Below are 26232 nucleotides of genomic sequence, written 5' to 3'. Positions count from 1 at the left end.
CAATATTTAATTGTTTTATGTTTATAAGAAATCCTTCGAAGTTTTTATTGATGCTTCTTATATTTTGGTGAATTATTTTCAAGTTATTTTTTAGACACAGTTTTATGTTGCTCGTGTTTGAAGTGACAGTTTCATTTTCAAGTAGATGGTTTGTGAATTTATCCAGATCGGTATCCATTTTGAGTAAATTATGCATGTCGATGGTAAAGTTAGGTTTTAAATTGTTAGTAAATCTCTTTCGTGTTTTATGTTTACTAATTTAGATTCGGTTGTCTTCCTTGTAAAAACTTTCCCATTTTTGAACCAGGTATATTGGTGGTTTAATTCCTGGGCTCGCTTTTTGGTCTTCCATAACAAGTCCTTGTTGAATGCAGATAACACTTCACCGATGTACAAGGCTGAGCTTAGTTTCTTAGTTTTGTTCTTTGCTGCAAGGAAGTTAAGTCGAGTTTGAATGCTGGAATTGTTGAATTTAAAAATGATTTTTTTCGGAAAACCTTGACGACGGTTAGGAACGCGATAAATGTCTGAAAAGTCTTCATTATTGATTTCAATGCCTAGCTTATTGGCAATGTCCTTTACCGTTTAAACCAGGTTTTCGTTTTTATTGTCGTCTACTCCAGAGATTTTGATTTGGTTCGACAAGTTATTTTGCTCTATTTCAGCAAGCCGAATATCCATATTGTTTATTCTAGAGAGGTCTTTATTAATTTTTTCAACTTCTGTTTTTATACCTGCCAGTTCATTTAATTTGGATAGTATTTTATCGTATTTGTGTGCAATTAAATCTGTAGCTTTTTTGTTTCAGCCGTTTCTTGTTCAATTTTTTTGAACATTTCTTTTTTGAGGTCAGAAAATTTAAGGTCTATATAATCAAAAAGAGTCTGATTAATCTCCATTGGCAAGGGACTCGGAGATGCAATCATATTATTTTTTGATTTCGAGCGAGTGTTTTCTAGTGGCATTGTTGTTGTGTGTTCAATAATACCCCACACCAAATTTTAATAGTCGTAATATAAGTATTATTGTTTATGGTACGCAGAACTGCTTTAACACTGTATGTTATCCTACCAATAGCCAAGTAAAAAACAATTACAAAATATTCCGGAACAAACTCATTAAAATTATCAAAGACACAAAAGAAAAATATTACAGGGAGAAAATAATCCTCACAAAGGAAAACCCTAAAAAAACATGGAACACTATAAATGAAATAATGAATAAAAATAAGTCTACAATAAATGTCATAAACAATAATGGAACTAAAATAAATGCTATCCGTGAACCAAAAATGTGCGCAAATATTTTCAACAAAATTTTCGCTACCGTCGGTCAAAAACTTGCATATAAAATTGACCAAAATTATCAACCTGATGACATACATGAAGATAAAATAACAAATAGCAATCTTTCAATTTTTAAACCGACTACAGAAAAAAATATTGAAAACATAATACAATCACTTAAAAATGGTAGTGCGCCAGGATACGACGGTATAACTACAGAAATCTTGAAAAAATACTGCAATTTTCTAACCAAACCGATTACGCATATAATTAATGTAAGTACTAAATACGGAATATTCCCGTCTAACTACAAAAAAGCCATTATAATCCCAGTATACAAATCCGGAGACTCAAAAGAAGTAAACAATTACCGCCCAATATCCTTATTATCCAACATTGCAAAAATACACGAAAAAGTAATAAAAAAACAAATTACTGATTATACAGATAACCAAAAATGTATTAACCCTAGTCAATACGGTTTCAGAGATAAACTTAGCACACAAAACGCAATTGCAGAATTAACTAAGCTTATTTATAAAACATTAGATAGAGGCAAAAAGTGCTTTAGTATATTTATTGACCTCCGTAAAGCTTTTGATAGTGTCTCACATTCAAAATTAATTAATAAACTAAATAATATATGAATTACTGGCAAAGCTAAAACATGGTTAAAAAGTTATCTCTATCAAAGAACTCAAGAGGTTAAAGTAAACAACGAATTAAGTGAAATAGAAAATATAGATTTTGGAATTCCACAAGGAACTGTTTTGGGACCTTTACTATTTATGTTATATGTAAATGAACTTTTTGAACTCCCAATCATTGGAAACATTATATCTTACGCAGATGATACAGTGATAACTATTGAAGGAAATTCTTGGAATGAGGTCGAAGTATCAGCTAATAATGCCATAAATATCGTTAAACTATGGTTTGACGAAAACTTATTGACACTAAATGTCGAAAAAACCCATTTTATACCTTATAGCCTAACAGGGAATATCTCAAATGTAAATCTAAACATAAAAATTCACGAAAGAAATTGCCTCCTTAGAATCGCACCCTGTAACTTAAACTGTATAAAAATTAGTAGTAAAGAAGAAATAAAATATCTTGGAATAATTATTGATAATAACATCAAATGGAAAAGTCAAATAAATTCCACAGTAGACAGAATGAGAAAACTGATCTATATATTTTTTAGACTAAGAAATATTGTATCATTAAAAATACTAAAATATATTTATTATGCACTTGCGCACTCTGTACTACAATATGGAATCGTGGCTTGGGGGGGTGCATATAAATCATCCCTACTCCCATTGGAAACTATTCAAAAAATATTAATAAAAATCATCTTAAAAAAGCGATATTACTACCCAACTATAAATGTTTTTCAAGATTTCCCGGTTCCCCCACTTACAAAAATTTATGACAAAATTGCACTTCTACAAATACATAAAGATTTCTTTAGTAAAAATAATTTACCACAATTGAATATTAGCAAAAGAATAATATCTGTTGGAGGACTAACCGTGCCACTAGCACGAACCACAACAGCACAGCATCACTATATATTCAAGGGTGTAAAATTATTTAATAATTACCCCTTGATATACGATCGGAAGAAAACTACGAAAAAAAAAAAAAAATTAGAATACTCTTGTACCACCTCATAACTTTACTTATTGTTCAGAAATATGTTTTTGCCTTTTCAGTTCTTTGAATCATCTATTAACTAACCAATATTTTTATTACTTTTATTGTTATCTTTTGTTAAATTACAAATATTTTTAGTTTAATTTAAACAAATGTAAAAATATTTTGTTGTCCTCTCCTAAACACAAGCAGCTGCTTTATTAGGAGAGTGATTGAAATATTGGTGTTTATATTGTCATAAAATTGTAACCTTGTTTATATGTTTCAATAAATAATAAAAAATAAAAATAAATGTATGTATGTTCACAATGGACTTGTTTCTTTATGTTCACAATGAAGACAATGTACGGACAGTTGGATTATCGATTGTACCATGTGGTAATTATTTATTGAACACTGACAAAACTTAACTTGTTCACATGTATTTTTTTGTAAAAACAATACTTTTAATGTTTCAAACGGGAGCTGTCAAAATAAGCTGTTAGCAACCATATATAACCATAGATAATCCGACTTTGTTATAACTATCTTTAATTGTGACAAACTAAACGATATTGATTCAACTTATAGATATTGACGGTTGTAACACATATTTAAGCACAGCAAGTCTCCTATGAGCTTATTATATTAGGTACGACAACAGTTAATATCAGTTGTAGACATGTAGTCAATAATAGTGTTTCATTTGAAATAATCCATCACAAATACGTAAAATTTCATTTATTCAAACAACTGTCATTCTTATTATGCGTAAATTTAGCATGTTATTATTAATTAACTCCTTCCTGTTCCGTATTTTAACAATATATAATTCGCACCTCCGGTGCTAAACTGTCACTTATGAAAGTTTTGTCAAAATTGATCTAAGTATGAGAAAAAATAACTAATGTACCTCTTTACTTGGTGTGTCATCGTCGTTTGTGTAGTGCGTATAATTTCCGCGTGAGGGTAGTTATGTCGTTATGGTTTTGGTGCAAATCTAACCTCCACTGGGAGAAACAACGTTTGATTGGTTAGTTGTGCGCGGCACCCCGCACGAATAGCAGTCTCCTGGAGCTACAACGCCACTAAGGTAATTATGACAATTCATTTTTATGATTTTGGAGCAATAAAGACACTTAAGTTGGTTGTGACATGAAATAATAAAGATACTTGTGTACGTAGTGACATTGTTTCCCCAACCCTTATGTTTTATGGTATAAAGTTTTCGTTCGATTAACAATTGTGATAATGTTCCTGATTCGTGGGGCGAAGAAGACTGGTAAACCATTTGTTGTAAAAGAAATGAATTACGATGATTTCTTTGATTTGAAGTCACTTGAGGAAAACATGAAGTTCAATATAGCAAAAATTTAAACGGAGATGTAATCAAAACTGGTGATATTAAATGCATTAAATTCACAAAGAATTGTGAAAATTACCAATATCGAACAACTTACAAAACTGAAAACTGGGAGGAAGCAAAAGCTATAATTCAACCAAGAGGAAAAAATTTACGCGGAAGTAGAGGCAACGCCCAAAGAATAGATGACATTCACTTCAAGCAAGCATACACTTCAAAAATACCAATTACAGAACGCAAAAAGCGTGATTTATTGCAATTAGTGGAGGCAAATATCATACCAAGATACTATGAAAGTTTCTATAATGATATCATTTAATTTTTTGTGCTTCTAACATTCTATAAAGTCACATTTCCACTTGCAGGGAAAACAAGTTTATTGAAACCACATCGTTAAAGACTACCTGATTTTCCTGGGAATGTGACAATAAAATTAAGGTTTTTGTATTTTTAAGAGTACCCAATTAGTACAAAATTAATGCTTATTCAAATAATAATAATAAGTAAAAGAAATTGTATTTGTTTGATACTGTTGTTAATTGCGTAATTATAGTATTTAAATAGGAACCATACGTGACCAATGACTGATTTAATATGAAACATCGCTGAAAACCGTTCGTAAAATGGTAAGAAGACTGAGATTAAAAAGTCTGATTAATAGTAAAGTTCTATATGTAGAATTAAGAAAGTTTGTTATACTGCTTTGATATTTTAATTAATAAAACTTTAGAAAAGTATGATATCGTGTTTTGATTGTTATGACATAATTGCCTGGTAAATTGTTTTCTAGTGCCATAATGTCACTTCTGGGAGGGTTGTAAATTTAAAATGTTTATATTTTTTTATTACAAAGTTGTGAGACGTTTGCTTTTACTTTGATATGAAGTTTAAAGTTGTAGTTTAAATAATTACCAGTTCATTTTTTAGACAAGAAGAACTATACATTATAATAGGATGTCGAATTTTCAAACGCTTCCCCTGAAAAATAACATTATTTGCATAAGTGACAGTTTAGCACCGGAGGTGCGATATACTCACCCTCTCTCTGTGAATGTCCTAATATCTATCTATTAAATGTAACTGTTGTTAATATCACTTAAAGTGGGTGAAACCCAACTAAGAGCCGCCCGCAGGGTTTTTAACTGCTAGTTAATATTACTAAAGCGGAGAACAGTAAAGTTCACATGCTTAACTTAACTTAACACACTTTGACAACAGCCAATAGTGCTTATCGCCATTGGTGACGTAAATGTCTAAAAGACCAGGTAATTCGAAAAAGTCGAACTTTTTTACCTGATATGGAATTGAGTTGTGATTTCGTGTACTTTCCTCATCGCGTGTCCCCCACCATTAGTCCACCCCGCGCCGACGGTACCGAAGAAAGGTCTTGGGAGTTTTGGCACCAACTCGGTGCGTGAAGCTAGGATCACAGAAACTTTATTTATTTTCATTTCTTTACATATATTATACAAAATAATAGACAGTAACTAATAACATAATATATATTACCAAATTGTATACACAAGAAATGAAAACCCACTAAGGCACTGCCTGAGTGTGGGTAATATAAAACCATTACTATATTTCAAGTACCAAAGTATAATATATGTTTATAGTTATTATAAAATTAAAGAGAAAACATTATGTACAATAGTACGTTAAATCTGAATTTTGAATTTTCACTTTCTTATAAGTTTATGTATTTATTTTGATAGCATGATTATTGTTAAATCGAAATACATAGATTGCTACCATTGTAAGAAATATTTGTGTCTAGAGCATGTAATGCCAACATGAATTAGCTGCTAGGCTCTTGAAGAAGAATAATTTTCGATGAGTATATTGTTTTGTTTGTTTGGTTTGAAGGATGATGATTGATATTTTAAAATAACCATAAAAAAAACTAATTAATTAAAGTGATTTTTAGTGTCCCAACTACATAAGTGTAAAAATTAATAAATGAGATGTTATTTATGATATACCTTTGTTTCATTGTTAAAAAACACATAATTTTTAAAGGGAACCAAGTAAAAGTAGCATGGAGTATTGCTTATTTGTAAAATCTTGGGTTGAAAACCCCGTAGGACTGGCGTCACTAAAGACGTAAGTCAAATTCACGTCACAAGTGGCGGGTTACTGTTTGCCGATTCCACAGAACACATGCCGGAACGCATTAATTACGTGTTTATTGTACGGTGCACATAATGCTATGCGGTCACGGTGTAATCACAATTACGGTGCGTTGCACGTTATGTGGTACGAGCCAGTCTAATGCTATTAATGCTTTATCATCCGTTCGACATCATTGCAATCAGTCAATTTAAATTATTAATGTGTGTGGTACCTGTTAAATAATAATGTTTAACATTTTTCATTCAAATCTCTTTATCTAGCCCTATTGGGTTTTTACATGGCTTAGTGACATTTCATATTTAATTATAACAGTGAAAGAATAGATTTATATTTTTATTTATTAATACTACTCTAATTGAGAATTTATCGTGTTTAGGAAAGTAGCACTATTATGTTTGGGAATACTACCGTGAACATACATACAAAAAATTCAGAAAATGAAAAAAAATAAAATGTGCATTTATTCATAAATTGTTTTTACTAAACATCCAACATTAATTTTAGGTAAAATGTATTTTAAGTTTATTTTTTAAAATTTCATTATTTTTTTTTGGCTTGTATTTCTTAACATATAGTTTTAGGTAGTATAATTGATTAACATACAATTGTTCTTCTGAACGATAAACATCAAATTGAGCAAAACATCTTGTAAACCTTATCTGTATTGACAGCCTCCATGGTTGAAGGGTAAGGCTTTCGCCTAGCAATTAGGAGGTCGATGGTTCAAATTGCGGCTTGCGCAAAAATATTTTATTTTGGTTTGGTTTATCGTTTATTTCATTCATAGACGTTTATTTTTTCTATCTTTGTCGTACATGAATAATGTTTTAATTAAGAATTTACTGTAAGCATAAGAGTTTTTCTTACCTGCTATATGTTATCATAATTCGGTGAGACAAAACATGTCTAGATGTACTGTATCGTCATCGATGTCAACAAATCTATAAGTCACCAGGTAAATGAAACTAAGTTCAGAACGAAAGAACAATTTTTATTTCGTTAGATTCATTTCAGAAGTCTATTATTTTACATTCAAGGTTATAAAATAATTTATTATTATCTCTTTAGAGCGTGCCACATATATTTGAATCCTTATAGTCAGTCACTAGGTAACTGAAATAAAGGTCATAACGGAAAACACAGTTATTTTCCTTTTTTTGTTTAGTAGTTCATGTAAGTAAGTTTATATCTTATTTTATGATCAAGCTTAGATAAACATAATTTTAAAAAAAACAAATAGTGTAAGACATGTTTCAAATCTTACAGTCGCCAGGAAAATTAATCTAAGGTCAAAACGTAAATCGATAGTTGTACAGGGAATTAGGAAATAGTGAGCGATGCCAAAATAACCGGCTAGGATCGCTGGCACGCTTTCAGAAATTCCTCTGAAAAGCACCTGTCCCTTTAAGCAGCTCTCTCCCGTCCCATCTCGCTTCATCTCGGCCATCGCAGCATCTCGTCTGTACCATTAATACAAATCCAGAATCCAGACAGACGTCATCGGGAAAGATTCACCGATTTCGAGAAAAAAAAACACAAATCAGAGCACAACCGTTAATCTTTTAACATCTTTCTCGAGTTTATATAAAAATAAAGCTCTGGTGAAACATTCTCATTGTGATTTGTGGCGTATAATGTATATTATACATTGTACGATAGATATAAGTTGGCTAACTGAGTTTGTTTTATAATTATTATTATCTTTAAATCGTTACAGCGTATTTTGTGAGAGCTGTTGTGGATAAGCGATATCAGTCATTTTTACATGTATGAGAAGCCAGATTGAAAATTTTCGCCTGCGTAAATAAATACGATGTTTTTACGATAAGAGCGTGTAAGAACGTCAGATTATTACATGCCCGAATAACCATGTCATTGCTTACATCCTACGTAAATACCTACTACATTAGTAGAATTATGGTGAACTCTTTTTACTTGAGTTGGAAGGCTGGCGATTCGCTTCCTAACAATCCTAACTACTTAACTTTGGTAGTCCCAAAGAGAGGTCGCCTATGGCGTCGACGTTTTAGTACGTGGTCTTTTTAGTTTTCAAACAATACGTACGAGAAGAAAGATTTTTCGTCGATGACATATGTACGACCTCTCTTTGGTACTAATATACCATCTTCTGCTCGTAGTCTGAGGCATCCATATTTGGGTATTTTTTTTAATAATTTTTTTTTATATTAACTCCACACAGGAGGCTCTGAAGAAAATAATTTCCCTCAGGGCCTATGTCATCTTTGGGGATGCTGTGTGGAGGGTCTTTTTGTGGAGAGAAGGAGTGAAAATGGGTCTTGAAGAGTCCCATGTTGTAGGAGGGAGGAAACACAGAGGCCGGCAGTTCATTCCACAGCCGAGCTATTGAACTTAAGAACGAATCGTAGAAGCGACCCGTTCTCATGTGACAAGTGTCAACTGTGTACAAATGTTGGGCGCGCGTTTGGCGTGTATCCCGACTACGCACCGGTGCCGAAGGGATCAATGACGCTAGTTCCACAGAGCATCTTCCATTGTAATACCGTTAGAACAAGGACAGCATACCTACCTGACGCCTGTGCTCTAAAGATTGCAGTCCGTTTGTTAAGATTGGGGAATCTATCAAACGGACCGCCCGTTTTCGCCAAGAGTCAAGGGTTTTTTTTCAGGTATTTAGGGGCTCCGGACCAGAGATGGCTGCCAAATTCGACAGTAGGGCGCACTTGCGATTTGTACAGGGTCAGCAGTTGTGTACTATTAAAGTATCTGCGGGCCCTGTACAGTACGCCCAGCTTCTGAGAGGCTAACTTTACTCTGGCTTCGATGGAGCCCCCGTATATGAGCTTGTCACTTATAGTTATACCAAGCATATCAATGGAAGGCCTGTTCAGAAGATTGCTTCCGTTGAAGGAGACTAGATTATCATTTGGATCCCTTTTAGACGTAATCAGACAGGATTGGGTCTTTGAAACATTAAATTCGACGAGATTATTTTTACCCCAGGAGGAAATACTCTCGAGATAACCGTCCATTCTCTGCTTCAAAGCCCTCCGAGCCGTTGGAGTTTGTGTGCCCTTTGGGGGCCTGTCAAACAAAAAGCTATCATGAACTGTACTGTCATCCGCGTAACAATGAATCGGTGCACATGTCAAAAGGTCATTGATGTGCAACAAAAACAAAGTCGGAGACAGAACCGATCCCTGTGGGACGCCAGCATTTATGGAGTGCGAGGAAGAGGTGAATCCGAGGAATGCGAGGTATGGAGTGCGAGGAAGAGGTCTATCCCTTAAAAAGTCAGCAATCCACGTACACAGGGATGCGGGAAGTCCGTAAGAATGCAATTTGTTGACAAGTCCTCGGTGCCAGACCCGGTCAAAGGCCTTGGATATGTCTAGTGCGACCGTTTGGGTCTCACCATGACGTTCCAGGCACCGCCCCCAAACATGCGTCACATACGCGAGAAGATCACCGCACGAGGGGTTCCGCCGGAATCCGTATTGACGGTCGTTGATAATTTTGTTCTTCTCGAGGTATGTGAGCAGTTTGTCGTTGATCACACGTTCCATCACTTTGGACAGAACTGATGTGATCGTTATGGGGTGGTAGTTGGCCGGGTTGGAGCGGTCGCCTTTCTTGGGAATAGGGTGAATGACCGCTTTTTTCCAACCAGAGAGCACAGTGCCACACTTAAGGGACATTTTGAAGAGCTTTGTCAAAACTGGAACTATTTCCGCAGCACACCTCTGCAATACCAGGGCAGGTACTCCATCAGGTCCACTAGCTTTGTTAACATCGAGCCCCCGTATGACGTGGAGTACATCCCGATGCCGGATCCTCAGCTTTTTCATATAGAAGCCGCAGTGAGGAACCGACGGTGGAACAGCACCTCCGTCGTCGAGGGTCGAATTTTCCGCAAACATTTTACCTAATAGGTTAGCCTTTTCGGTGGCGGTGTTTGCTAGTGAGCCGTCAGGTCTGGTAAGAGGTGGCAAACTGGGTTTGCAAAAATTTCGACCTATTGAGCCCGCAAGCGACCAGAATGCTCTGCTGCCATGCGGGCAGGCAGCCAGCTTTTTGCTGATCTGCAGGTCGTGTTCGAATTTCGACCTATTGATGATTCTCTTGCATTCCTTTGCCGATTTGTTGTATGCTGATCTGCTTTCGGGCGTTCAAGATGTGTTGTAGGCTCGGTAAGCCGCGTTTTTTCGTCGAACTGCTTCGGAGCATTGTCGACTGAACCACGGCTTTGAGCCCACACCAGTTTCTTTAGTAGTCGATTGTATGAAGCCATCCATCGCCGATTTGATGACTTCACCAATCTCCTGGGCACATCTTGGAGGTTCCGAAGTCCGAAAACAAACAGCTGACCACAGAAAAGCGTTGAAATGGGCCCGCATACCGAACCAATCTGCTGACCTGTAGTGCCACACTTTTCTCCTCAGCCTCTCATTGGTTGGTCTGAGGCTAACGGGGATTGATGTCGTCACTAGGCAGTGGTCAGATGATCCCAGAGGCGCTGTGACGTCAATCTTATAACCGTGTGGCACAGTAGTTAAGAATAGGTCTAACAGATTGGAGCGGTGAGTCTGGACATCAGGAACCCTTGTAGGCTCCTGAACCAATTGCTTTAATCCGTAGCAAATGGCAAAGGATTCCGCCTGTCGGCCAGCCGAGTCCATTGGGTCTGAGAACTTCAACCATGGTTCGTTATGAACATTGAAGTCCCCCAGAACAACAAACTCGGCCGAAGGGTAGCGGGGCAAGAGATCATCAATAGTATCGCTCAAATGTTTGAAGAGTTCGGAAGTGTCTGATTCGCTATGGTTCGGTGAGCGGAACAGACATGCGTAGAATCTTGCCGTACTGGCAAGATTGACGCGCACCCACATTACGTCGAATCTGGAGTTTTCGAGACTCAATACTCGTACACAGTTGACGTCAGCTCGACTATAGAGGCAGACTCCTCCTTTGAGTCGGAACTTGCTTGCAAGGGTAAAGCCCGGGCAGTCTAGATAGGAGGAGTCTGGCGGCTCGGCTATCTGAGTTTCGGATAGGAAAAGAAGGTTGGGACGTTGGGACAAAAGATGGTGATAGACGGAATTTAAATTTGTGTGCAGGCCGCGAATGTTGGCAAAATTTACCAACAGTTTTGGCCCGCACCGGGGACGCCTGCTACTCGCCGCTGTAACGATGTTAAAATTGTTGTGTTGTATGTTCATGAATTTTAAGTTTTTTTTTTTTGTAAGGGTAGGAGGTGAAAGGAAAGGTCTGGAAAGGAAAGGTATGAGGGGTGGGTAGGAATCTGGGGTTCAGGCTGTCCAGGAGTGATGAGCGTTTGGTTCCAGCCCACCCACTGCGGTGCTAGGCGATAGGCTGGGAGAGTCCGGCTGGAGAGGGCATCCAATGCGCCCCCAAACGCTGCTGCTGGGTCCCCTCCGGTCACGAACCGGCACAACAGCAGTGGCGGGGTTTTTTCACTCGCTGATGGGGCAGCCCACCCTTAGTCGTGAGCCTGATGGTCGGGCCCCTGTACTATCGAGCGGCCCGGACAGCGGTAACCGGTTGTAAAGGGTCTCCCTCAACCAGCATCTCCCAACCGGCCCGCCACGCAGAAGGGGCGACGCACCCGCCACCAAGACCCGGGCAAACCTTAACCCATGAACCCGGGCACCCCTGCTAAGTCACCAAACGTAGCGAACCACTTGGGGTGACCTGTGGCAGAGGTGTTGGTCATCCAATAAACGGTTCCCAGGGCGTCGGTACCCATTCCCGCCTACCAAATTGAATTTTGATTATTGATCTTTGAGATAGGAGAAGTGAGCGCTAGAAAAATGGAAGGTTGATAAGAACTTACATGTGATATAATATGATAACATCTGGTTATTGAACATAGTCAAAGCCAATCGAAGCAACGTTTCGATATAAAATAAGTGGTCTCTACTGCCAGTGTGTTCCACAAAATGATATGTGTAATTGCTCAATTGCTAAATGTCATTTATTTATACCCACTTTCCGCAACGTCATTTAATTACACGCGGATCAAGCATCCGGAATGATCTGGTAGAAATTAACTTTTTCCTATTTTGAGTAAAATGCCTGCACCACATGACACATATCAATGGAAATAAACTAATTGATTGACACGCTTGACAAATTGAGTTTTGTTTTGCCAATTTCCCCAGTTTTTGATTTATCCGAGGAGTTTTTTGTTCTATTTGTATCATTCTGATTTCATTTCCCGCCCGTTTTTCATCCCGTAGTACTCTTTTATTTCAATCATTCTGAGGCTAGTTTTCGCAATTTACTGAGGTTATTTATATTTACAGCGTTTTTTATATAAGCTTTAGTGCTCGGGACAGCTTGAAAATGTTTTGACTTGATCCAAAAAGGTAGAAAAAAAGGCAGATTTTTGTTTTTGCGATATTCTAACAATATATAAAACCGATCAAAAACTGAAAGGCGTTTTACAAAATACGCATCGCTATTATTTGCTTCCCGTTTTCTGGGATAGCACCAGGGTTTGCCAGCGAGATTTATTTAGTACATCAGTTTTATTATTTATAATAGTGTATTCAATTTTTGCTAAAATACTAAGTACTTTGCAGAACTATGATATCTTGTTGAGTAATAATTAATTACAGTGTGCGTTGTGTAATTCTCTAATAGGAAAGATTGAAATAAATATTTATAAATCAAGTTTATAATAACCCCATTCACCACAAAAATACATTACGTCAGTATCGTTGTGTTTTTCAATATCTGGCCGTTATCAGATGAGCAAAATAAATATAATAATACATGCATGGTGATTTATGCTCCAATGTTAATCTACCTGTGTTTTGTAACCAGGATTATTTTGATATGCGAGCTTCTGTTCGAGATAGAAAATGCAGAAATTTTTTACGAGAACCTCAAAAAGTTGTGTTGTCAAAAATGATAAAACTTTCACATTGTTGGTTTGGAAATATGCGCTTTTCATATTAATTATTAATATGGTATTAATATCGTTCATATTAAATATTAATACCATAATGGTTGTTACGACTGAAAATTTTCGGTATTATGAAAGAAATATAATATTTATTTATTTATTTATTAATTTACGGACAATATGTCCATTAAAACCATAATATTGACACGAATAAGAAAACATAGATGACAGTGAATGGAGAGTACATGAATGTGAAGGGCAAAGACAATGTAAAATAGAAAATGTTCATATAGAAAATAACTACAAGTCATAGCATCAATAACGATTAAGTTGTGAAAAATTACACATTACGTATCGCTTTTTGGAAGTCATTTAGACTTACACCAAAAAATTCAATGCTCTGACTTGAGTTTACAAGTCTCGACATTCTAGACAAAGAAGAATGGTACCCATAGTTAGTTGAATGGTGATTGAGGAACAACAATTCATTATTTCGGAGTCTACGGGATGGGGTGTTGAATTGAATGAGTTGTAGCAGTTCAGGTGAGTCGGTTATACTGTTGATTATTTTAAATATGCAAATTAGATCGGAGTCTTTTCTACGTTTTTCTAATGAAGATAGGTTTAAAGTCTGTTCAATTTCCTCATATGAGTAATCGCCTCTTTCAAGTCCTAACCTCCAAGCAATTCGCCGTAGGAAGCGATGTTGGACAGATTCGATGTGACTAATGTGGACAGCATAGAAAGGAGACCAAATGACACTGGCATATTCAAGGTGAGGACGAACCAACGAACAATATAGAGTTTTAAGTGTTCTTATATGTTTAAAGTCTGAGGTAATTCTATGAATGAACCCGAGTAGCTTAAGTGATTTATTTACGATGTTATTTATATGATTTCGAAAAGAGAGATTGCAATCAAGAGTGACCCCAAGGTCCTTGATGGATTTGGCAGTTGATAGACAAGCACCATTTAGTTTATACTCAAACTGAATAGGTTTATTGGCTCTGTAAAAGGACAAAACTTTACATTTATCAACATTGAGTTCCAAGCAGTTTAGTTTGCACCAATCGTTAAATGAATCAATATCAAGTTGAAATAGTAAACAGTCATGAAAGGATTTAATTATCTTAAGGATCTTATTATCATCAGCAAAAAGCCAGAAGCGTGTGTGCGAAAAAACTTTAGTTAAGTCGTTAATAAAAAGGTTAAAAAGAAGCGGTGCCAAATGGGCTCCTTGGGGAACACCGGACGTTACATCAATGTTAAAGGATTCAAAGTTATTTATTTTAACTCTTTGTTTTCTGTCACTCAAGTAAGATTGAAAAAATGATAACATAGGGTTTCTAATACCTAAAGCATAAAGTTTGGCCATGAGTATTGAGTGATTTACTTTGTCAAAGGCTTTAGAGAAGTCGGTGTAAAGGACATCAGCCTGAGAGTTGTCTTCTAAAGCTTTAACAATGATGTTTGTAAAAGACAGTAAATTAGTTGTTGTAGATTTCGCTGATCTAAATCCATGCTGTTCCTCAATAAGAACATTTTTGAAAATAGGAGTGATTTTCTTTGTAATTATTGATTCAAATATTTTCGGAATATTAGATATAATTGATATTGGTCTGTAATTTCCAATATTTGATTTGTTCCCAGACTTGAAAATGGGTCGAATATACGAAATTTTCCATGAGTCTGCAAAAGTTCCAGATGATAGTGATAAGTTGTACAACATACAAATTGGGTTAGCTAAAGTATATTTACATTCTTTTAGTAAGATTTCTGGAATGCCATCAGGTCCGGAAGTTTTTTTATGAGAAAGATTATTTAAGGCTTGGTATACCTCTACAAGTGATATTTGGCAATCATTCAAGTCAATATTTTGGTCATAGTTAAGTGGAGGGATGGTGCATGACGCATCAGAATATACAGAGGAGAAATGTTTAGCAAAAAGGTTGGCGATGTCATTTCCATTAGTAGCATGAGTTTCATTAAAATACATACTTGAGGGGAGATCATTATCAGCACGCTTTTGCGCAACAAATTGCCAAAATTGTTTAGGATTTTTGAGTAGTTTTGACTCTGTATCTTCAACAAAGGATTTATAGCACTTGGCTGATTCAATTTTGGACAATTCCCTTAGCTGAGAGAATTTTTGATAAAAGTTTAAGTTTCCAGTCACTTTAAATAACTTATGGGTTTTCTTTTGTTCAATTATTAATTGTTTAAGTGTCGAGCTAAACCAATTTGGAAACTTGGGTTGACAGTATAATCCCTTAGGAATAAACAGATCAATAGCACGTGATAAACATTCATTAAATTTATATACAGCGTCATTAATATCAGAATTTAAAAATAGTGTTGACCAGTTAATCTGAGAAAGATAATTGTTAAAATTTGAATAGTCACCATCGAGAAATTTGTAGTGATATGAGACATTTGGTTTCAATGAAGCGAGTTTGAAAAAATTTGAGATGTTAATCGAGAGAGGTGGATGATATCTATCAATTGGTAATAAGGAGATATCAGCTTCACTTACTATGACATTTTGTATACTAGTGAAAATTAAATCCAGGCAAGAACCCAAACAGTTAGTGACAGCATTTACTTGAAACATATTCAAATAGGCAAAACAATTAACAATTTCAATAGCTTGTGAGGAAAGATTACTAGTTAGAGTGTTGACACCTTTATTGTCATTTAGCCACAATATTTTAGGCAAATTATAATCACCACAAATAAACAATGAACTAGCGTTTCTAGATACATGCTCAACTAAAGCAGTATGTGACTTGTAGACTTCTAACGAGGAAGACGGGGGAATGTAAACACAACCAAGTACAAGCTTTTTGGTGCCAAATAGAACACACAAGAATAATTGATCACAAACATTGTTGGATGATTCTAGAATATGGCAAGGGTATTTTTTGTTTACACATATCATCACTCCACCTCCTTTTGACTTCCCAGAAGTAGTTGAACGGTCACTGCGAAAAATATTATAATCAAACAGTCCAAGTTCAGCAGATGCGACATTATCAGAGAGCCATGTTTCGGTAAAGAATAAGAAGTCATAATGACATACATTGACGTTACAGCGAATAGTGTTTAGTTTTGTATTTAGGCCAAGGACATTTTGGTAGTACGTCGAGAAAGAATTTTTCACGGAATGATTGTTTAGGTTCAACCTAAAAAATTTGTCCTAGAAAGTTCACGTCTCTCTGCAGCTTGGCGGGCGGGGCAGTCTTGAGCTCCAGTGTTGTGGGAAGCCGGTTTTCTAAAGAAAGTACAGGTGGCACATACAGGAGATTTCTCCTTTTTGGGGCAGGCATCTCGATTGTGGCCAACTTTGGCACAGTGAGGACAGGTGGGTAAGTCTGCTTGGCACTTCGACGCAATGTGACCATACAGTTGACAGTGGCCACACTTCAAACTATCTACCCAGTCTCTTACCCGGTGTAGCTGCCAATCAATGGCAAGTTTAGTGCGAGATATCAACGAGTGGCGCACAGATGGAGGAACTCTGAAAATGTGGATGCAATTTCCTGTGCGGGGGCCAGATTTATGAGAAAAGGTCATATTCTCCTTTAAACGTTCTAAAGATAGACCTGTATCGTTGGTGGATTGATGATGGACGGCACTTATAATTTCATCAGGCGAAATATTTTGAGGAAGGTCGTGGATAGCAATGCGAGGGAGGCGGTTTGGGGCGATGGTTGCTTTTAGGCCCGCTTCAGATAGCGCTGGAGCATTTGCCAATTTTTTCGCTTCGGCTGAAGTGCTAGGGTGGATTAACACCCCACCACTTTTTAACTCACGCAACCCCGTCACTTGAATGCCCAGGGTGGCAGGATTTATGGCAGTTTTAAGTGTTTTTAGGGTAGCTTCAGAGGTGGACTGTGAATTTTCAGCTGGAAAAACTAAAACTGAAGGTCTAGCAGGGCCAGGAGGAGCATTGTTCCTTGTTATAGGTGGCAAGCGGGGAAATTGGCTACTTGACTGAGAGTGGGTAGCAGCAACCGTATTCCAGGCACCTTGTGGTCTTTGATCTACTTCCGACAATTTGTTTTCCAGGCACTTTATTTGATTGTCCTTTTCGACAAGTGTATTTTTCAGTTACTCAACCAATTTAGTGATGGTTTCCATTTTAGCCATAAGATTGTCATATTGTCTGCTGATAAGATCTCTCGAGTTTCTACTTTCTAGGTTATCATCGTCATTTTTTTTTATAATCGACAATTTAAAGGCTTCCAGTTTAGTTGACATTTCTTTTTCCATTTTCTCGACTAGCATATCAAATTGAGAAGGTACAACGGTGGTCAAGCTGGTTGACGCGGGCATTTGTCCTTTGCTTAGTGCTGGTTTGGTCTTAATTCCCTTCTTTTGTTGTTTGTCCACTACTTTTTTGCTTTCAGCTCGGGTTTGTATTGGAGACTTAAGTTCTGGGCTGCTATGGCTTCGGATTATTGGTGATCTTGGCGTAGTTCCCGATTTTTTGAAGGGATCTTTAACACCTGGTGGGGTACAAGGGGGGTCAGCCATTTAGGATTTATTGTAGTTTAATATCACTTGGCAGAAGTTGTCAGCTGATGTCTGTGGTATTTGTTTATGAAGATTTATTTTGTAGCGCCTGTTGGTAGGCAATATTAATATCACTTTTACCTCTGACGCCTGTTTGCAGGCAATCTGATATGAAAATATCACTTTAGTCAGTACAAGACTAAAACTCGATGAATTAATTTATTTAAATATATAATATATACTGTATAATATATATTATAATTAATATTCCTATATACTCAATGATAAAATACGGAATACTTTTTTGGGGTAACTCAGTAAACGTCAAAGATGTTTTTATCATCCAAAAGAGGCGCCTACGAAAAATTAAAAACTTTGATCACCGGGATTCTAGTAGACCAATTTTTAAAAATCTTAAGCTTCTGACAGTGACGGACATATATATAATGGAGTTATGCCTGTTAGTACTATCATCTCCAGAAAAGTTCCCACAAAAAAACTCAACACATAAACACGCTACAAGGTTCACAGGAAACTTATTAATCCCAAAAGCAAACAAAACTATTTTTCAAAAAGGACCACACTACATGGCCATTAAAGTATATAACAACCTTCCACGTAGCATCAAACAAATAACCGACATACTTAAATTTAAATCAACACTAAAAACATTTCTTTTAAACAAATGTCACCACACCTTAAATGAATACCTTACATAAATTAAAAACGTCTGTTTTTTTTATTTTTTATTTACATGCATTTGTTAACATGTAATTGTTGGGTTATGTAATATAATGTGTATTTGTTGGGTTAGCTGGAAGAAAAAGCATGTAACCTATAAGCTATACCCTTTGTACACTTTTTTTGCAGTAAATATTTTTTTGAATTTTGAAAACATTAATTTCAAAATTTATTATGTTGATCTCAAAATATACATTATTGAACAAAAGAGATTGTTTTCCTAGTGGCTTTTTGGAAACAGCGTTAAAGATTTTTACTAACATTTATAAAAATATTTGGCTTATTAAGAAAAGTTAGTTGGAAAATGGTGGTACCATTTCCGGTAAAAAGTCAAGAAAAACATTTTTATAATTCCAAATGATATCATTAGAAATTCAAAGACATTTTTATATGTGGTTAGCCGGTACTGCGAAACAACCCAACACACAACCCAGTTTTATTAGAAAGTATCCAACAATCCACCATTTTCATGTTTCATGGGAAAATATAATGTCTCCATTGATAGGCAGAATATAAAAAACACAAAATTATAAAGTTATAAATTATAAATTATTTAAATAAAATGGAAGCATCTGTGGAAAATTGTAAAAAATTTACCGAATTTCAGGTCCCACGACAACGGTCCACCCGCGGCGCCTTCTAGCGACTCGGCGACTCATAGCGGCCGATAGCTGAAACTCGGCCAGCGGGTCTCCGATCTTTAGCGGAGACTCAAACCTGCGTCGCACCGCGTCGGGTAGCGAAATCTTTCCAAAGCTTTCCTCCAGTTCTTCCGAAGGGGTGCGGACGAGCGCTGCTTTATCACCGGGATTCTTTTCGCTGGACGCCATATTGGTTTTATTCGATTGTCAACAAAAGAATTTTGGAACGATTTTTATTTTAAATGTTTTAAATTTTAAAGTCTGTAAGACGTATTATTATCATTCATGTCAAAACAAGTTGACAGTATCATTCAAAACACATGTATTGGAATACATTAAATTCCCTAATGAAGATAATTATTTTTAAAAGTAGTAATAAATAATGTCATTGGCGCACAAATAAAATATTAAATATAAAATAAAATTCAAACTTTTTTTAACACTACATTTTAGAGTATCGGCGAAAATTCGAACAAAGCAACGAGTTTTAATTTTATACCATATTTTGATGTTTTCACTATTATTGATTGCGTTTTAAATTAATTATTTTGAATCAAAGAGTTTTATCTCATTATAATGTCTAATACACTCTCATCTTGAAACACTTTCTTCTCACGAAATACTCGCACAAGTATAAATAACCGGGTTCACTGTATTGAGAAATCATAAAAACGGCGTACGCCCATAAAACATCCAAGCATCAAATCTGTTCGAAAGTTTATTTGCACAACTTAAGGACACAACCGATAAACTCGAAACTAAGTGAATAACATCGCTTTATACATTTTGTTACGTCACTTTCTTCAAAAACACTTTGGATAATGGATGCACTCGAGAAAGGTTCACAACTTTGATGTTAAATATTGTGACAGGGTACTATTATGACTGTTACGACCAGCAAAAGCGCATTTTAATATCAAAGAAACGCGCGACCAACTTCATATCAGAGTGAAATAATCGCGCGACAGAATTAGTTCGTGAAAATGTGGAGCAGGTATGCGTGAATCGAGGAGTGGTGCGTGGGAAAGCTAGCGACGGCTTTCAGTGCAGACTTTGACAATTTTTCAGATATGTTTCGGAGATCGAGTCATTGCAGGAATCGCCCGGATATTATTTGTGTTTGCATGCGCGCTTGGCTGCCGACCTCACGGCATGTTCAGTGTTCACATCGTCAGTGAAATATCCACACTTCATGGCAATTAATGACAGACATAATATTGTGATATGGTAGGACGATGTGGTATCAACATATTGCTAATATTTAGACACTCCGGCTATATTGGAAGCAAAAAGGTGCCAGTATAAAATTTTCATTCCAAGATGACTTCATTAAATAAATAAAACTTATTTTACATGTTGTATTAACACCAAAGAACTATACATTTTGAGAAGAACGTTACACATCCAGACGTTTTTTTTAAAAATGATAACCCTACGGCAAATCATTGGAGCCTTAACAAAAATACGTCTAGCAAATCGAGATGTACAACTACAAACATTTACCCCTTAAGCCTCTGGCATATATCCTGTCAGGATGTGTGTACATTTCTGTTTTGTAATAAAATCCAAATAAATTGAATATTTCCGATTTAATCCGAAAACTAAAAACGTTTTTGAATGGACACTTTAAAAAGTTATTTTTAGAAATAAACATATATTTTTAAAATTATATTTTTTTTAAATGTAAACATACTAATAATAAAATTAGCTCACCCTAACTACAATTTCTGATAGTAAAAAAAAAACATACACATATTTTATTGTACAACGTTTTATGATCCTCAATTTTTATAGTTGGATACAAAAATAATTTACAAAAAAATCACAATTTTTTTCTCGAATTGCGGTCATAACCTTTGATAACGTGGTGCACTTTTTTAATTCTTATGTGGTTTGAATTTAATGAATTTAAGATCATTATGTATTTTTCACCATGACAAAAGCATTTTCATTATTCCCAAAAGCGAAGAAATTAGCCGGAAGAGTATATTGTTTAGTCGTCGGTTGCAACATTTTCATAACAAGTACCGCTCTGCTGGAAAATACATGTAACAAGAATGGAATATAGTATACAGCCAAATAGGTTTTTTACTATAAGCCTGCAGGATGGAGGTTTTATAAGAAGCCAACTGTGTGGAGTCAAACAGAGGCATAATAAGGCATATGACACAAAGGCAGAGAGAAGCATAATAAAAGGGCTGTAGCGCCGATGAAAATAAATTGGGTGAAATGATGAATATTTTATAATAATATAAAATATTTTCTGTAACGGTGAACCTCCAAGTGAGATTTATTACGAAATACAATTGCTCTCAAACGCGAAGTAAATATTGAGATAAGAATAAGAAAGATATAAATTATACGTTTATTAAGATATAGTTTCCCGACAAAAATATGTAAAGTGATATAAACCCTTCTCCGGTATTTCATACCTCTTTTGAAATTTATGCTGAGCAAAATGAAAGATCTTAATATTGATCGCACGTCCAAACACCGTCCATATTGGAATTATTTTTATATTTACTGTTTAACGTTGTTTGGAGTTAAATAAAAACATCCAACATTAATATGTCAGTTACGGTACTTCGGGACAATATAAGAGTTACCTTTGAAGATGCTTTCTGAGAACCCCTATTATTAGAATTATTTCTAAGTTCATCATTAAAGAAACCTTCTTCCCAGCGTGACGCAAAACATGTTTGACATTTATCCATCACTAAAATCTTTTTTCTATCTATTTTAATATAAAAAATTGTCCGAGTAACGCCGCAGACTTCAGCTAGTATATTAAAATCTTTATCAACGACAATACAGAATTCTGTAAATTTTTGAGACTTAAATACCTGAATCTGACGTATAAAATGATATCAAAACGATGAGAGAAGAATTCACAGAATATTAATTTCATCTCTTAAGCGTATCAACCCGGGGCGTTTTTTCAGCTTGACAATCGAAATGCGTCGGCGCAATTAGTTTGGCAAAGAAAAATACAACTGTCTTTTAGTGTTTATATTTTATTTAGTCATTGATCTTTGAAATATAAATGGCAGTCTGAACCAATTATCATTGGAATAGTGAGATCGATATTTTTATGTTACACCGTAATGCCCGGCTCCAGCTACTGAATAATATAATATCTCCGTTTTAGGAGATTTTATGAGAATGGAAGAGGAACAGAAGGAAAAAGGCAAGAGTAAGGTTGGGTAAGTACCAACCTACCTGCTTACATAGATATTTCATTCATTTTTACGTATTACGAAATATAAAGGTAAATAAGTTAAATAAATACCAACCATCTATAGATCACCTTAATTTACAAAAACTACACAATTGTACCTACAATGTAAATACTTAAAATGAATGTGCAATATGTTTGTGCAGCTCAAAAAATTGACATTATTTATTTATTATAGGAACGACGCATTTTACAATTTTTTTAACATGTTCGATAAAATAGTGCGGCAGTTTACGAAAGAAATATGTTTTCATTTATTTCATTTGAAAGACACGGAAAATGATTTATAAATTAATTTAGCCTCTTTACATGAAGAAATTCACCAGCCACTTTTGGAATGAAAAACAAAACTTTTGTCTTAAAACAAGTTATTTTTCACCACTAATTAATAAAACTAATCAGAACATACAATTTAATTTAATACAATGTTACAAGAAAAAAATATATTATTCCGTAAACATTGATGATTTCGTGAAAGTGAGAATACGAACGTGCAAACATAACAGAAAAATCTTTTTTTTTTTTGAAGTTTTTTATTTATATTTTAGCACCATATTAGTCTGCATTGATAGTGTATGATAAAGCTGTCGACTAGCAAGCTGGAGGTCACGGGTTTAAATCCCGGTATGCGAGAGTAAATTTTATTTGATTAATTTGTGTTATTTTACAGAGTGGAAGCTACTCTAAGTATTGCCTTTATTCAGAATTGAAACAGCTTAAAAATAGTTTAATATTTACCGTGTTTCGTGACCAGATCTCAATAGCCAGGTACTTTGCAACCTTTCTCTTCCTCATCTCATTCGCCTTACCACTACATTCAGCCTCATAACATATCCCAATTGGGGATGCCATAGTCTCACTGGCTCCAGACGGTTGGGAGAAGTTGGGATTCTTGTGCGGTTTCTATTAAAAAAAAAATTATACACATATATTCACGATCAACTTTGAACAACCCGACCCAGGAAGTAGCAGTTAAAGTTTTTGGTTTACTGAATTCAAAAACTGAATTATTACGTAACCCCCCAGGAATAAAACTAGCCGCCTTCCATTACAAAGTTTCACTGGCTATCAATGATCAAAATTAAAGTATGTTGATAAGGAAGCAATTTAAGCAAGTCTAAACGATACAATATTTTGAGATGCAGGAAGCCACTTCAATCATGAACTTGACGCATGCGTACCGCATTCTACGTATTGTTGAGTGCTGTCCAACATTACAGAAGAAGATATTTGTAGGTAGGTATAGGTTGGATCACGACACAAGTCAAATGACTCGAAGTCATCACTCGAACAAAAGCTCTGGCAGCTGTTTTACGAAGGGTTTTAAAGGGTTTTAAAAAATTCCAAATAATTGCATAAAATATTCTTGATAGTAATTCCCAAACAATTACTTATACAAATTTTAAACCATAGATTGAAATAACGCTTATTTATAAAGGATTTTTTACGTGAAACGAACAAAAATTACCTAATAATACTCTGTTGAAAACTTTTTCAACTACTTATAGGTATAATATTTACTAACAAATTGCATTCATCAACAATATAATAAATGCAATAGTTGACATTTATTTACTTCTAATAGTGTGGATGAGGTTTATAAAAGAATGTATTAATAAATTTTTTAAATAAACTGTTTCATTTACAAAAATTCGTATTCCACAAGTTTTGCAGATCCGTATTTAAAATGGAATCTTACTTGTAAAGCAGCAAAAAAAACTCTCTAACAGCAAACTACGAAATCTGTACGTCTTTCCTGTCATAAATTTTTAGGTCACTGCAGATATTTTTAGCTCGCTACTTTAAGTACATCGGTTTTAAATTTATTAATTCAACTGCCGTCAAAAAATTGTGCTAAATCTCTGGTAAAATCTGTTAGCAGAAGCTACACAGCATTACATCAAATTAATTTATATCAATACGCGGATATTGCTTTCAGAACAAAATCTACTGATTGAAAAGTGATAAATTTACACAAATAGCGATTCCGAGGTTAAATAGTAAACAAATATTAGAAAGTTAGCTGAGAACAAATGAAAAAAAAAATATATACAAACATAATAATTTGTATTATATTAATAATAATATTTGGCTGATTTGAATTGCGCTTTTTTTAAATAACCTCAAGGGCGATGTGAATATATCTATATCTGTATTCCATATATCATATGAATGTCTTCTAATAGTAATGGGTTTTTCACTGTCTCGGTTCTCAGTGTGGTGATGTGTCGTTGACAGATGGGCAGATAGATGTTTGGAATTAGTTTGGAAAGCGGATGAACATATTTTTTTTCTCGACCATGTGACACTTCTTGTATTTCTCTAAGAATTCTCTACCAAGTAATTTGGGTTAGGGTCATTACAGTATTCCTTTTAAACATAACGTAATAGTTTCTTATTATGTCGACGTGGGTACATCCAGTAAGGCATGTCGCGCCAATAATATATCTGGGGACTGCGAAATGTGAAGGGCTCTACCTCTCATTAATCATTTGCCCGTGTCTGTACATATTTGCGAAAATAACATAGATTGATGTAACATATCCTGACAGTGTTGGATAAACATATATATTTTTCGAGAATGCGGGACCTTGTTTTGCTATAAGTCTGTACGAAGGATTTTTTTGTTCCGCAATTGCTTTTCCAATCCTTCACTTCAAGAACTCGTATGTTCCACAGTTCCAAATTTATACTTACTCCATCATAGCATTTATACTTTTACTGAGAATTTAGTATCGTGATTCATTAGTCAAGTAACTTGATATTAATATAATGATTGTCTATTTAAAAAATACTCAAGTACTATTTTGGGCTATAGAGATATATCTCATTTAAGCAGTCATTTTGCGTTTGAAATATTATTTGAAGGTGTAAAAACTTTAAAAAATTACGAATACAATTTGATGCCATCTTTATTTTAGCATACACAAAATACAAAGAAAAAAAATTGGACTTACCTTAATGTTTGAATTTAAGGTTTATATGAGGTACATAAAACAGGACATACGATTAGTTTAAGCAGCAAATTAAATTTACTAAAATAAAACTTTTATTATAATGTTTTTATTTTTTGAAGTGAAACTTCTTTACGCGCGTCATGCAATTTCGAGGACCGGAGTAAAACCGACTCATGACCGAAACGAAAATGCGGGTACCCCCACCACCGATTAAAGTTCATTTGATCTAGTCAAAGTTTTGAAGTAACATATAAATGCTTCTTAGCTCATCCCGACAACTGGCGTTGGTGGTGTAATGGTCAGCATAGTTGCCTTCCAAGCAGTTGATCCGAGTTCGATTCTCGGCCATCGCACATTATTTTTTTGTTTTTAACGCCTTTTTCATTCAATATCTTATTTTTTAGTAGGTCAGAACATTTTTTAAAAGAAAATAATATTGCAAAATAATAAAAACACTTATCTCACTGTGATAAAACATTACTCCGCTAGAGCGCGCTTTGCGTTATTGTGTTGGATTAAAATTATTATCTAATCCGTATATTATGATAATTGTATTACATTTATTTAATTAATTTATTTATTTTGATAATATGTAATAATTTACAGAAAAAAAAATTAAAACTATCTCCCTCTGATAAAATATCCGTTCGCTAGAGCGCACTACGCGATCTTGTGTGGGATTCTATTTCTGTACATTGTACATTATTTTTAAAAATATATTATATTTTGGGTGTGATGTAGGTAACATTATAAAACATAACAAGCTCTCATATTTTCAGAACCTACATAATATAATCAATTTATGCGGCT

The 26232-nt window shown here is 35.0% G+C and overlaps 1 protein-coding gene across 3 annotated transcripts in view; it reads right to left on the bottom strand.

Moving 5' to 3' along the window:
* dnc (phosphodiesterase dunce) overlaps positions 1-26232 on the bottom strand; it is a 622938-nt gene that overhangs the window by 446530 nt on the left and 150176 nt on the right. The window contains exon 1 of one of the 3 annotated variants that reach the window (XM_089651438.1): positions 19187-19332. The exons of the other annotated variants lie outside the window; for them this stretch is intronic. Within the exon in view, the coding sequence (XP_089507564.1) occupies positions 19187-19248 (62 nt within the window). The 5' untranslated portion in view covers positions 19249-19332. Of the gene's footprint in view, positions 1-19186; positions 19333-26232 lie in introns of those variants that run through there. 3 annotated transcript variants of the gene reach the window in all.

The sequence above is a fragment of the Hesperophylax consimilis genome, chromosome 1 (assembly GCF_061612785.1).
Source record: "Hesperophylax consimilis isolate HC1 chromosome 1, BYU_Hcon_1.0, whole genome shotgun sequence".
NCBI classification, from domain to species: Eukaryota; Metazoa; Arthropoda; class Insecta; order Trichoptera; family Limnephilidae; genus Hesperophylax; species Hesperophylax consimilis.
The sequence above is the reverse complement of the archived record's forward strand: the minus strand, read 5'-3'. Positions and strand labels throughout refer to the sequence as shown.